Source organism: Pongo abelii, chromosome 7, assembly GCF_028885655.2.
Source record: "Pongo abelii isolate AG06213 chromosome 7, NHGRI_mPonAbe1-v2.0_pri, whole genome shotgun sequence".
Classification (NCBI taxonomy): domain Eukaryota; kingdom Metazoa; phylum Chordata; class Mammalia; order Primates; family Hominidae; genus Pongo; species Pongo abelii.
In genome coordinates, this window is record NC_071992.2 from 32,457,296 (window position 1) to 32,471,604 (window position 14,309).

At 38.0% G+C, this 14,309-nt stretch overlaps 1 protein-coding gene across 1 annotated transcript in view; it reads right to left on the reverse strand.

The window, feature by feature from the left end:
* GTF2E2 (general transcription factor IIE subunit 2) overlaps nucleotides 1-14,309 on the reverse strand; it is an 81,667-nt gene that overhangs the window by 43,825 nt on the left and 23,533 nt on the right. Inside the window, exon 3 of the mRNA XM_024251408.3 lies at nucleotides 12,604-12,695. Coding sequence (XP_024107176.1) covers nucleotides 12,604-12,695 — 92 coding nt within the window. The remainder of the gene's footprint in view (nucleotides 1-12,603; nucleotides 12,696-14,309) is intronic.

A 14,309-nucleotide genomic window follows, 5' to 3' on the forward strand; every position in this document is an offset into this window, starting at 1 on the left:
AAATGGAGGCAGGGCGAGATCACAGGACCACAGGACCGGGGCGAAATTAAAATTGCTAATGAAGTTTTGGGCACCATTGTCATTGATAACATCTTATCAGGAGACAGGGTTTTGAGAGCAACCGGTCTGACCAAAATTTATTAGGCGGGAATTTCCTCATCCTAATAAGCCTGGGAGTGCTATGGGAGACTGGGGTCTATTTCACCCCTACAGCCTCGACCATAGAAGATGGCCACAGCCAGGGGGGCCGTCTATAGATCTACCCCCAGGCGCGTATTTGCTTTCCCAGGGATGTTCCTTGCTGAGAAAAAGAATTCAGCGATATTCTCCCATTTGCTTTTGAAATAAGAGAAATATGGCTCTGTTCCGCCCGGCTCACCAGCAGTCAGAGTTTAAGCTAATCTCTCTTATTCCCTGAACACTGCTGTTACCCTGTTCTTTTTTCAAGGTGCCCAGATTTCATATTGTTCAAACACACATGCTCTACAATTTGTGCAGTTAATGCAATTATCACAGGGTCCTGAGGTGACATACATCCTCCTCAGCTGACAGGATTAAGAGATTAAAGTAAAGACGACCATAGGAAATCACAAGGGTATTGACTGGGAAGTGTTAAGTGTCCATGAAATCTTCACAATTTATGTTTAGAGATTGCAGTAAACACAGGCATAACAAATTATAAAAGTATTAATTTGGGGAACTAATAAATGTCCATGAAACCTTCACAATCCACGTTCTTCTGCCATGGCTTCAGTCAGTCCCTCCGTTTGGGGTCCCTGACTTCCCACAACACAAGCGTTCTCACTGTTCAATTCCCACCTATGAGTAAGAACATGTGGTGTTTGGTTTTTTGTCCTTGCGATAGTTTGCTGAGAATGATGGTTTCAGTTTCATCCATGTCCCTACAAAGGACATGAACTCATCATGTTTTATGGCTGCATAGTATTCCATGGTGTATATGTGCCACATTTTCTTAATCCAGTCTATCATTGTTGGACATTTGGGTTGGTTCCAAGTCTTTGCTATTGTAAGTAGTGCCGCAGTAAACATACGTCTGCATGTGTCTTTATAGCAGCGTGATTTATAGTCCTTTGGGTATATACCCAGTAATGGGATGGCTGGGTCGAATGGTATTTCTAGTTCTAGGTCCTTGAGGAATCACCACACTGACTTCCACAATGGTTGAACTAGTTTACAGTCCCACCAACAGTGTAAAAGCGTTCCTATTTCTCCACATCCTTTCCAGCACCTGTTGTTTCCTGACTTTTTAATGATCGCCATTCTAACTGGTGTGAGATGGTATCTCATTGTGGTTTTGATTTGCATTTCTCTGATGGCCAGTGATAATGAGCATTTTTTCATGTGTCTGTTGGCTGCATAAATGTCTTCTTTTGAGATGTATCTGTTCATATCCTTTGCCCACTTTTTGATGGGGTTTTTTTTTCTTTAAAGTTTGTTTGAGTTCTTTGTAGATTCTGGATATTAGCCCTTTGTCAGATGAGTAGATTGCAAAAATTTTCTCCCATTCTGTAGGCTGCCTGTTCCCTCACATGGTAGTTTCTTTTGCTGTGCAGAAGTCCTTTAGTTTAATTAGATCCTATTTGTCTATTTTGGCTTTTGTTGCCACTGCTTTTGGTGTTGTAGACATGAAGTCCTTGCCCACGCCTATGTCCTGAATAGTATTGCCTAGGTTTTCTTCTAGGGTTTTTATGGTTTTTGGTCTAACATTTAAGTCTTTAATCCATCTTGAATTAATTTTTGTATTAAGGTGTAAGGAAGGGATCCAGTTTCAGCTTTCTACATATGGCTAGCCAGTATTCCCAGCACCATTTGTTGAATAGGGAATCCTTTCCCCATTTCTTGTTTTTGTCAGGTTTGTCAAAGATCAGATAGTTGTAGATGTGTGGTGTTATTTCTGAGGGCTCTGTTCTGTTCCATTGGTCTGTATCTCTGTTTTGGTACCAGTACCATGCTGTTTTGGTTACTGAGCCTTGTAGTATAGTTTGAAGTCAGGTAGCATGACGCCTCCAGCTTTGTTCTTTTGGCTTAGGATTGACTTCACAATGTGGGCTCTTTTTTGGTTCCATATGAACTTTAAAGTAGTTTTTTCCAATTCTGTGAAGAAAGTCATTGGTAGCTTGATGGGGATGGCATTGAATCTATAAATTACCTTGGGCAGTATGGCCATTTTCACGATATTGATTCTTCCTATCCATGAGCATGGAATGTTCTTCCATTGGTTTGTATCCTCTTTTATTTCACTGAGCAGTGGTTTGTAGTTCTCCTTGAAGAGGTCCTTCACATCCCTTATAAGTTGGATTCCCAGGTATTTTATTCTCTTTGAAGCAATTGTGAATGGGAGTTCACTCATGATTTGGCTCTCTGTTTGTCTGTTATTGGTGTATAAGAATGCTTGTGATTTTTGCACATTGATTTTGTATCCTGAGACTTTGCTGAAGTTGCTTATCAGCTTAAGGAGATTTTGGGCTGAGACAATGGGGTTTTCTAGATATACCATCATGTCATCTGCAAACAGGGACAATTTGACTTCTTCTTTTCCTAATTGAATACCCTTTATTTCTTTCTCCTGCCTGATTGCCCTGGCCAGAACTTCCAACATTACGTTGAATAGGAGTGGTGAGAGAGGGCATCCCTGTCTTGTGCCAGTTTTCAAAGGGAATGCTTCCAGTTTTTGCCCATTCAGTATGTTGAGAGTTGTTTTAGCATGAAGGGCTGTTGAATTTTGTCAAAGGCCTTTTCTGCATCTATTGAGATAATCATGTGGTTTTTGTCTTTGGTTCTGTTTATATGCTGGATTACGTTTATTGATTTGCGTATGTTGAACCAGCCTTGCATCCCAGGGTGAAATCTAGGTTTTTACAGTTACCCTCTTACCACTGGGTTTCTCAACCAGCATTCCACAAAACCCTAGGGTTCCACAAGAAATCGTGATTTTAAAAAATAAACATTTTTTAAATTTCTCACACCATGTGATGCTGGTGCTCACAGTAACAGGCAACTACTGAGCAGCCAAACTAACAGTTTCATAAGGAATCTTTTAGCACCATGTGGTAGTGTGCAAGTAGGGCTATGTTCATTTTGCTGAGGGCACTGTCTGTTGTTTTTTGTTTTTTTTTAAGGGACAGGGTCTCACTCTGTCGCCCAGGCAGGAGTACATGGCATGATCTCAGCTCACTGCAACCTCCACCTCCAGGGTTCAAACGATTCCTGTGCCTCAGCCTCCCGAGTAGCTGGGACTACACGCATGCGCCATCATACCCAGGTAATTTTTGTATTTTTAGTAGAGACGGGGTTTTGCCATGTTGGCCAGGCTGGTCTCAAACCCCTGACCTCAAGTCACCCATCCGCCTTAGCCTTCCAAAGTGCTAGGATTACAGGCATGAGCCACCGTGCCCAGCCTGCCACTATACGTTTTTGATGCAATAGGGGCAGTTAGGCCACTGATAATTGGTAAGCTCTATATGGCACAAACAAAAGCATAGTAGGCTGACAATGTCAGCAGCTCCCTTCCCAAATTACATCCTCCAACCTTCCTTCACACAGTGCCACTGACTTATAGGACCAAACAAACTCTACTGGTATAACAGAAAATCTAAGGAAAACATTCATTCTAAACAAGGAATTTTTACACACCAAGAGTCAACTGCCTCTTACCACTCTGAAATGTTGCAAAACATGGATTATGTAGCAATAAAAGTAAAATGTAGCCGGGCGTAGTGGCTCACACCTGTAATCCCACCACTTTGGGAGGCCAAGGTGGGCAGATCACAAGGTCAAGAGATTGAGACCATCCTGGCCAACATGGTGAAACCCCGTCTCTACTAAGAATACAAAATTTAGCCGGGCATGGTGGCACACGCCTGTAGTCTCAGCTACTTGGGAGGCTGAAGCAGGAGAATCGCTTGAACCCAAGAGGCGGAGGTTGCAGTGAGCCAAGATCGTGCCATTGCACTCCATCCTGATGACAGAGCGAGACTCCGTCTCAAAAAAGAAAAAAAAAGTAAAATGTATTGCGAAGTTTTCATATTTTTTGAAACTTTCTCAGTTACTATTCCCTTTAGTTTTATAACATATTAGCATCTATGTCTTATAAACATGTCTGACAGTCCAGTGTGATGATTTCTGAAGATACAATTTACGAGAGAAGAGAATTCCAAACCTAAGCCCAGGAACAATTCTAATAAGGCAAGTAATAAAGAACTATAATCTTCTGGGTCATTTTACTGCATCAGTGCAGCAAGAGAGAGAGAACAGCCTACCACTACAGTGAAAACTACTTATCAATGAACTTCACTAGGTTAGTAATACAAAGTGTCCTATTCCATTGTGCAGCATCTGTGGCAGACAATTTATGACTCCAGCAAAACTGAAAAATCACTGAAATAGAAATCACAGCTACTGGACAAGTCAAGGTACTTACTGGAATCTCAGAGTAAAGCTCTTCATTTTTGTTTTTGTTTTTAAATCACATTCAGTGAAAAAGCTCATAAAACACGTTATTAGTAGCAGAATTTATTGTCTAAAAAGGGGGTATAGTGGGTAGAATCACACCACTGATGGGAACCTAATCATGCCAGCATGTTAAATGACAGTGAGTAAAATGCACAGCATGAGAAACTGAAAAGGCCCCACTCTCAAACGGTGTAAGCTGACACACTGATGACATGTCACATGATGCTAAGAGGTTTAATAAACTGACAAACAGCTTGTTTATCCAGGCTGACAAACCAACATATTTCACTATGTATGTCTTGTAAATTTGTTTAAACAACACTGAATTTCAAGAAAAATTTTTGTGCTGCAAAAAAACTACCATAAACAAAGGGCATGACATTTTCAATGTGGCGTCTTCATATCTGGAAACAAGAAGTCCATCTTAGAGAAACTGCGTTGGCATCTACAGTGATGTTCCCCCATTAGTGACTGGCTCACGGCAAGGTTTTACCTCTCTTGCAAAAAAAAAAAAAAAAAAAAAAAAAACACCTCAGGACATTGCTTTTTTCAGAGAGGTACTAGCAAAAATCCTTGGAAATGAAATTTAAGATGTCTTGAATGGGCCAGGTGCAGTGGCGCACATCTATAATCCCAGCACTTTGGGAGACCAACACAGGAGGATTGCTTGAGGCCAGGAGTTTAAGACCAGCCTGGCAACATAGCGAGACCTCATCACTATTTTAAAAAAGTCTTGAATGATGTTTAAAAATGATTTGCTTTATTAAACATAGACCAGTATACTTGAGCACCTAAATCTCTTGCTACATACAGAAATCCAGTGGCTTAGCAGAGGAGGTATTCTCAACAGAACACTGAAGCTGAAAGCTGAATTACAGAAGTACTTTCAAGAAAATAGTAGGCCATCCTTTACTGAGTGCTTTGAAGATGAAGAGTGACTGCAGGAGCTAGCCTCTTAGCAGACTTTTTAAAATAATAGGAACCAGTTGAACAAGTTTAGAAAAAAATATTTTGACTTCAAGTGACAAGACATTGGATTTCAAAGGAAAACTGAATCTCTGGAAAAATCATGTGGCAAAAGAAATCTTGTAATGCTGTTTGGGCTTGAAAGTGAGGAAGGATACCAGCAACCCTGAAGCATTCTCGAAAACCACCTGGAAGAACTAAAACACAAAATTAAACAATACTTTCCCCCTCTTTCAACACAAATGTGAACCTGGGTAAAGGTTCCTTTCTTATCCCAAGCTTCTGCCCAACTGAGAACAAGTAAGTTGCCTACTTTGATCAGGTGAAAAAAGAAATCAAGTAGAAAATTTTAAAAAAGAAAAAAACTGAGGTTTCCTCTGCCTATACTACTGACTTGCACAAGAGCGGAGATCCTTTCTGGGGAATAGGGAGCAACCACACACACAAAGAGCAGACTAATAAGCTGGGCGAAATAAATGTAAAGACAAAAATATTCTCCTGTCAAAAGAGCGCTGACAATTATTATTAACTTATCATATCCACAACTTACTGATTAGGTTAATATATGTGAACTCGGAGGTATAGCAATTCTTTGCATGGGTTCTCTGAGACCTGAAAATTATTTCAAGGGTTCCTCCAGAGTAAGAAGATTGAGAAAGGCTGCTCTATTGCATTGAGGAACTTTGCCTCTACTAATTTGCTACAAGTTTTTATCATAAATTGGTATTAAATTTTACCAGAGGCCAGGCATGGTGGCTCACGCCTGTAATCCCAGCACTTTGGGAGGCCAAGGGAGGCAGATCATGAGGTTAGGAGATCAAGACCATCTTGGCTAACATGGTGAAACCTCATCTCTACTAAAAATAAAAAAATTAGCCGGGTGTGGTGGCACACGCCTGTAATCCCAGCTACTTGGGAGGCTGAGGCAGGAGAATCGCTTGAACCCGGGAGGCAGAGGTTGCGGTAAGCTGAGACAGCACCACCACACTCCAGCCTGGGGAAGAGAGTGAGACTCCATCTCAAAAAAAAAAAAAAAAAAAATTTTACCAGCAACTTTTTCTATATCCACTGAGAGATCACGATTTTTCTTTATTCTGTTAATATAACTTACACTAATTAATTTTCAAATATTAACCACTCATACATTCCTAAACTTTACTCCATCACAATGTGTTATCAGATCTATGGACATATATATTCATATCTTATATTTGAACAGATTAAATTTGTTCATATATTTTAAAAGATTTTTATACCTGTATTTAGTAGAGATATTGTCATATAATTTAAATACTTTATTTAAAACTGGAAACAGATCCATATTCTTGACCCAGTCCTACTATGGACCAGAACTGTGTCTACAAGCCAGTCATTTAATGTCTACGGACTCCAGAGTTTCTAAATTCAAAAATAATTGTCAGAAGTAATTCAGACAGAAGCTAGGCCAGTAGTTCTCAAACTTCAGCATGTATCACAATCACTTGAAGGGCTTTTTTAAAAACAGACTGTTACTCATGCCTGTAATCCCAGCACTTTGGGAGGCTGAGACAGGCAGATCACAAGGTCAGGAGATCAAGACCATCCTGGCTAACACGGTGAAACCCCGTCTCTACTAAAAAAATACAAAAAAATTAGCCAGGCGTGGTGACAGGCGCCTGTAGTCCCAGCCCCTCGGGAGGCTAAGGCAGGAGAATGGCGTGAACCCAGGAGGCGGAGCTTGCAATGAGCCAAGATCGCGCCACTGCACTCCAGCCTGGGTGACAGAGCAAGATTCCATCTCAAAAAAAAAAAAGACTGTTGAGCTATACTCCCAGAGTTTCAAACTCAATAGGTCTGAAAAGGGGCCCAAGAATTTGCATTTCTAACAAGTTCCCAGGTGATGCTGATACTACTGGCTGGAGAATGACACTGGAAAAACACTAAGCTAGAATAAGCCAAATTAACCCAGATTTTTCAACATAGTGTTTTACATAACTGAGACATAAGGAATAATGCTGAAATCAAGAGAAAAATCATTTTATCAAAAATAAAGTACACCCTTAATTTGTCATCTGAGAATTAAAGTGCTGGCTCATATGAAGAAAGAGGCATCCTAAGGGGATTTTCGAGATAACTTGGAGTGCTTTTAAAACTTACTCCTTTAAGCAATAAAATTTGTTTTACATTAACTATTTCTGTAAAAATCCTCCTAAAATAAACCATAAAGTTCCTCTTTCATCTTAACCAGGTCACTGAACATAATTTAATCTTTTTTGATGTCTCAGTTACTGTTCCAACGTAAATTACTGAGCTATGGTATCACAGTAACCATCTCAGGAGCTGGTGAGATGAGGTGGGCAGTTTGTCCCCTCCACTGCATATTCTCAGTATTATGACTCTGAAGTTCCTGTATCCGCCTTTCATCTTTCTATTCAGTACTTTGTCCAAAGTTATGACTATCTGCTATAAATCTCACTGTACCTATCTAATGCCTCCCCGGAACTTTTTCCACATAGTTTCTAAATCATTCTTATTAAGCAATTAAACAGTTTCCCTATTAAATGAATCAACTATAAGGAGCATTTTTGTTGTCTTTCTTTTGCTTTCTTTCTAAAGGTACACAAGAGACAGTGGGAGACTTTCCAAGAATCTGTTTACAGATACCTTCCAAATGTACTTCTTCCCTTTCAAAATAAGCCCTTCTCCTCTTTACTTTCCAGCTCCCCCCCGCCATGAAAAAGTACAAATCTCACCTCCATTCAGAATTTACGATGCAGAGCCCGAAGGAATAATAAACTCCAGGGACCCAAACAAACAGACAAGCCAAAAAAATGGTTTCAGGGAAGCATTCATGAATGATAACTGAGGTGCCGTAAACTATCCATTACTGGACTTCTTGTCTTTTCCAGTCACATATTTTTCAAAGAGTTTAAAATATTTTGGCCCCTGCTGGAACATTCTAATATATCATAATCTGTAAGCAACTGTTTAAAGTTTCCTTTAACAACCATTCCCCCCACACCTCCACCTCCACTCAGTATTGTCCAAGAATGCATTGCTCTTAGGGGACAGTATGATAAAAGTAATGCCAAGAGAACACTGGTTAAAAAAATAGATAAAAAGAAACATTTTTTTCAAGAATTCTTATTTTTTTATTAGCGACAAGGTCTCAATGTGTCGCCCAGGATGGAGTACAGTGGTGCAATCTTGGCTCATTGCAACTTCCACCTCCCAGGCTCATGTGATTCTCAGCCTCTCAAGTAGCTGGGGTTACAGGCATGTGCCAACACACCTGGCTAATTTTTTTTTGTATTTTTAGTAGAGACGGGGTTTCACCATGTTGGCCAGGCTGGTCTCAAATTCAAGTGATTCACCTGCCTCAGCCTCCCAAAGCGCTGAGAATACAGGTGTGAGCCACTGTGTTGGGCTGAGAATTTAAATATAAGTAATTCTCAAAACTCATTCCCTGAATATTTATTAGCTTGAAGAAAAAGCATATTTAGAGAGCTGGAACAATATCAGTTAGGGAGGTTGATTCCTTTAAATATAAAAGAAATACTTTCTAGGACTGCCAAGTCATTCAAATTGTGCTATATAAAAGCCACAGATAAAAGCTGTATAGAAATTACTTTAGATTGAGTGTGCATTACTCAATACGGTAGTTAAAATCTATTTTGTCAAATCATATCACTAAAGTTTTATTTTAATTAGTCAATTCTCATTACAGTTTTTCAACAGTTTAATATTTCTACCTTCTACTGACAAAAAATAAGATATGCTAGCTGTCATACTGAGTAGTTTTAAGCAGTAGGTATCTCTTTCATTAATTACCCAATAAAAATGTAAGGTTATTTCTGATTCATTCCCTTTTATTTATACCTAATAGCTGAGATCAGAGATCAGAAGATGCAGGAACACACATTTAAAAACAAGTAACAGGCCAGGTCTAGTGGCTCACGCCTGTAATCCCAGCACTTCGGGAGGCCGAGGCAGGCGGATCACTTGAGGGATCCCCTGAGCCTAGGAGTTCAAGACCAACCTGGGCAACACTGAGAGACTCTGTCTCTACAAAAAAAATACAAAAACTAGCCAGGCATGGTGGCACGTGCCTGTAGTCCCAGTTACTTGGGAGGTTGAGGTGGGAGGATCACTTGAGGCTAGCAGATCGAGGCTGCAGTGAGCCAGGATGGTGCCAATGCACTCTAGCCTAGGTGACAGAGTAAGACCCTGTCTCAAGAATGAATAAATGAAGAAAGAAAGAAAGGAATAACACAACTTTTATCATATCCCTCGCTTCATATTTTAACTTATTTAATTTTTAATCTAACATGACAAGCAACACAGAAATGTTTAAATTATTATAAAAATCGACAAATTACTGTAATTCTTTTTCAGTCATATAATTTTCAGCTCAAATACCTTAGTAGTATCTTTTAGTATACATTCCATAATTTATTCCTCAGTGGTTTTCATATTATCCAAAATATCTGGTAATCTATTTATTTGAAATTTAAAATAGAGGAAAATTTTATGATTCAAAGCAAGTTTGTTATGGCTAGTTGGTTTGACAATGGAGACTGGCTTTGTTAACTAGGAGATATTTTCTAAAAATTGAATAAGCTAAACCTTCACAATAAAGGTTTTCACAAAAATATATTTTAAACACATAAAACAATTGTAATAAAAATTCACAAAGCTATATTAAAATTAACAGTATTTCTGTTTTCTCAACTGTTTCTGAATATATCAGATTTTAAAGAAAGTACCTATGAAGGAAGGGAGGGGAACTGATATAAGACATTTGATAAGTCTTGTGAAAGCCTTTTTGATATGCTTCCTAGAAGCTAAGAAAATAAATGGTTAAGCACTAGGTAACAAATCCTTTGGCAAGTTGGGTGGTTTCCTTTCTTTGCTTTCAATAAAACTGAAGGAGGACCTCACAGAACTATTAACTAATGGATGCTTGATGATAAAATCACTAGTGATTTTTGACATATAACTTGGAAGATTTTGATATCACAAAATTTCCATTAGAATTAACTTATATATTTGAACATTTATGTCTAAGCACTTAAAATCTACAAAATCTCAAAACATGAACAGATTTGCCAAACACAAGAACTAATGAAGGAAGAGAGGAGACAGCTGCATTCATTTCATTTAAGAATAAATTTCTGATACAAAGTGAATTTAATCAAAATTTTAATCTACGTATGTTATTCTAATCAACTGTGCACCAATAATAATTGTAAAAATAACTCAAACCATAAGTTATTTTTAACACTTAAGAGCTTTATGGTCGTAGGAAAAACATTTTAAATTTCGATTTATATTTCAATTTATTTACATATTATTGTGGCAGAAAAGTTTGATAGATGATCAATAAATGATTTGAAAGATAAAAATACATAACATTTGGATAAAATTCAAAGGGAGTAACAGATGGGACATAAATATTCAAAGAAAAAGTAATTAAAATTCCCAATCATTAAGGGAGTTTGTTTTTATACTTTTAAATAATGACATTTAGATCCCATTAGATAAATTTAAAAGTGACGTATTTTATTGAACTACAATATGCCAGAAATTCCGTATTTCTGGTCATCATTTAAATTTTTGCTTGAATAGTACCACTATTTAAACTTTGCTAACAGAGTGTAGTTATCAACTTAAATTTGCACAAAGGGGTACACAGTTTTTCAAACTGTAGGGAACACAAGTAAAAATTCTGAAGTTCACTGTTCTAAGACAGACAAAGTTATAAGTAAGCCACATAGGGAAGTGAAGACCATATTAACAGAGGAGCAAAAACATGACACTTACATGTCAGTCTCCCTCAACAGAGTGACAGCCCTGAGGGTGTGCATTTTTTTCTGGGTATTCCCACCATTAGTGCCCTAAACAGCCAATAGATTTTCATAACTGCTTACCATGTAGGGGAATACATGGATGAAATGAATCAACGGTGAATACTTAAGTGTCAAAATACATTATTTAATAATGGGGAGTTATATACTAACATATTTATACTATAACTCAAATACAAACCACAGAATTTAGACTCAGCTAGACACTAAGTCTATTAAATTACAAAAGAAAAGCCTTAGCACAGTTAAAAATCTGATTTATATTTTAACCAATAGATGGATGAAATTAAAATAACAAATATAGTACTGTCTTTTTCAAGAGATGCAACTAGTAACTAATTGTGAAAGAGAATTTGGCAAAAGAAGGGAGCAAATTTGAAATTACTTAGCCATGTTAGCTAAAAATGAAATCCCGCTTTAATAAATTTAGTTAAGATTCAAAGTCTTGGTCGGGCATGGTGGCTCATGCCTGAAAGCCAAACACTTTGGGAGGCCGAGGTGGGAAAATCACACGAGCTTAGGAGTTTGAGACCAGCCTGGGCAACATAGTGAGACTTCGTCTCTTCTAAAAATAAGAAAATTAGCCAGGCATGGTGGTGCATGCCTGTAGTCCCAGCTACTTGGGAGGCTGAGGCAGGAGGATCGCTTGACCACAGGAGTTCAAGGCTGCAGTGAGCTACGATTGTGCCACTGCACTCCAGCCTGGGTAACGGAGCAAGACTGTCTCAAAAAAAAAAAAAGAAAAGGAAAAGAAAAAAGATTCAAAGTAAAACCAAAATCTTATATGATCAAAACTTAGTATTCAAAAAATACTAAATCTTCCATCAAACATTAAATTCTAATTCTTTTGTGAGTCAATGTTTTTCTAAGACTCTCAGTAAATGTCTAATTTTCTCCTCCAAGATGCAGAGAAGCCATCACCATCATCTGCCCGAACTATGTACCTTTTACTTCTCACATCAATGGAAGTAATACCTTGAAAAATCAGTCACATCCTCCCATTGGTTTTGCCAGCCTGTATGCATTAAGAGGTGATATACCTACTGCCTAGGCACACTCTTATTAAGTGAAATGGTGAGCTTAAATTGTACCCTTGAGTAAATGCAGATTAAATATGCTTTGGCAACTTGCCACAATGCCAAATTAACACAATGTAAAAGGCTTGAGGTATAATTGGCATACAATAAACTGCACATACTGAAAATGTACAATTTTGATAAATTTTGATGTATACAGAAATTTAACTTCTGAAAACCCTAATCTCCTTCTTTTGCCAAAAAGTTAAATAGGACTTTTGCTATTTGAGAAAAGTACTTACCTTCATGTAATTCACAATCTTAGCAAGAACACCAAACTTATATCCAGAGCTTCCTGACAGAGCTTTCAAGTTAAATGATCCATTGCTATGATCTGGAAATGAAGTTCAAAATAACATCGTCATATTATGTGTGATTATGACTCTTGAGCAGCTAAAATAATTTTAATGCTGGTAACATATTTCTTGAGTTTTTCATCTAGTATATTCTATCCTGTAAAATTATGGTGAAAAATACAAAATCTTTGAGTATATACATTAAACTACCAATTTTCTCACTAAGGGTAGAAACAAAGTACAAATAACTTAAAACACCAAACCACAATTCTTTTATAAGAATCTTTATCACATTCTTTTTTATTATATTTTTTGAGACAGGGTTGCATTCCCATTACCCAGGCTGCAGTCCAATGGCACAATCACAGCTCACTACACCCTCGACTTCCCAGGCTCAGGTGATTCTCCCACCTCAGCCTTCTGAGAGGCTGGGACTACAGGTGCATACCACCATGCCTGGCTAATTTTTTTATTTTTTGTAGAGATGGGGTTTCGCCATGTTGCCCAGGCTGGTCTCAAACTCCTGGACTCAAGAGATTCACCCATCTCAGCCTCCCAAAGTGCTGCGGTTACAGGTGTGAGCTACTGCACTGGGCCCCTTTCTCCTTTATCTCATTCTTATCTTAATTCTGATTAGACTCGCTCCACAATCAGAAGTACACTTTATTAAACAAGGGAACAATACAAAGCTCAATCCCACCCATAAAGCTAACACAAGGAGTGGATTACTTCTGAGGGATGAAAAGTTCAATATACCACTTTTTACATCAATTTCTGCTTACCAATTTAAGACCAAAAAAAAAAAGGAATTCATGGAAACTAATAGAAAAAAGATATCACAATTATTTTAAAGTAAACTTTACAGATAAATTAGGAATAAAAAGCCATAGGCACTGCCACTGCATGAACATGGATTCTTACTTTAAAATGCATCACAGCACTGCCCACCCACTTTGAGAAACACCCCCCTCTCTTTCTCTATCTGGTGTGGAAAAACCTGTACAAAAGATCATTTGTTTCAGAACATCTATCATTTCGTTGCATTCTTACAAGCAGAAACCCTAATGTCACCACTGCATCACAAATGCATTCCATTAGTCATAACCAGGAACAGTAAAAAAAATCCATCATAAATACTAGTAAAACATTTTAGAAGTACACATTCTATTAGCAAGGTATGAGATCAGATATTATAAAGTTCCCATGTGGCTGATCCACAAAGAGAGAGGTTAAGTAAAAGGGGAGAGGAGAACCAATCTCTGGCACCAGGTTGGTAATAATAATTTAAACAAAAGATTGCATTAGAACAACCACAAGTCAAATGTAACAATTGTCAGAGATCCAAAAGAACAGCTTCTAGATGGCAATATAATACTCCTTTGAGATTAGTGAAGTCTTTATTGAGTATGCTTTTTTGAGACTAAAATGAAACTTCATATGCAATTTTCCTTTAAAACTAACTTTGTTACAATCTTAATTAATTGGCACACTGAAGTCTACCACGTTTCCAAAAGTAACAATAACATTAAGAATGCCTTACAGTTGGGAGGCCCAGGTGGGCAGATCATGAGGTCAGGAAATCGAGACCATCCTGGCCAACATGGTGAAACCCCGTCTCTACCAAAAATACAAAAATTAGCTGGGCATAATGG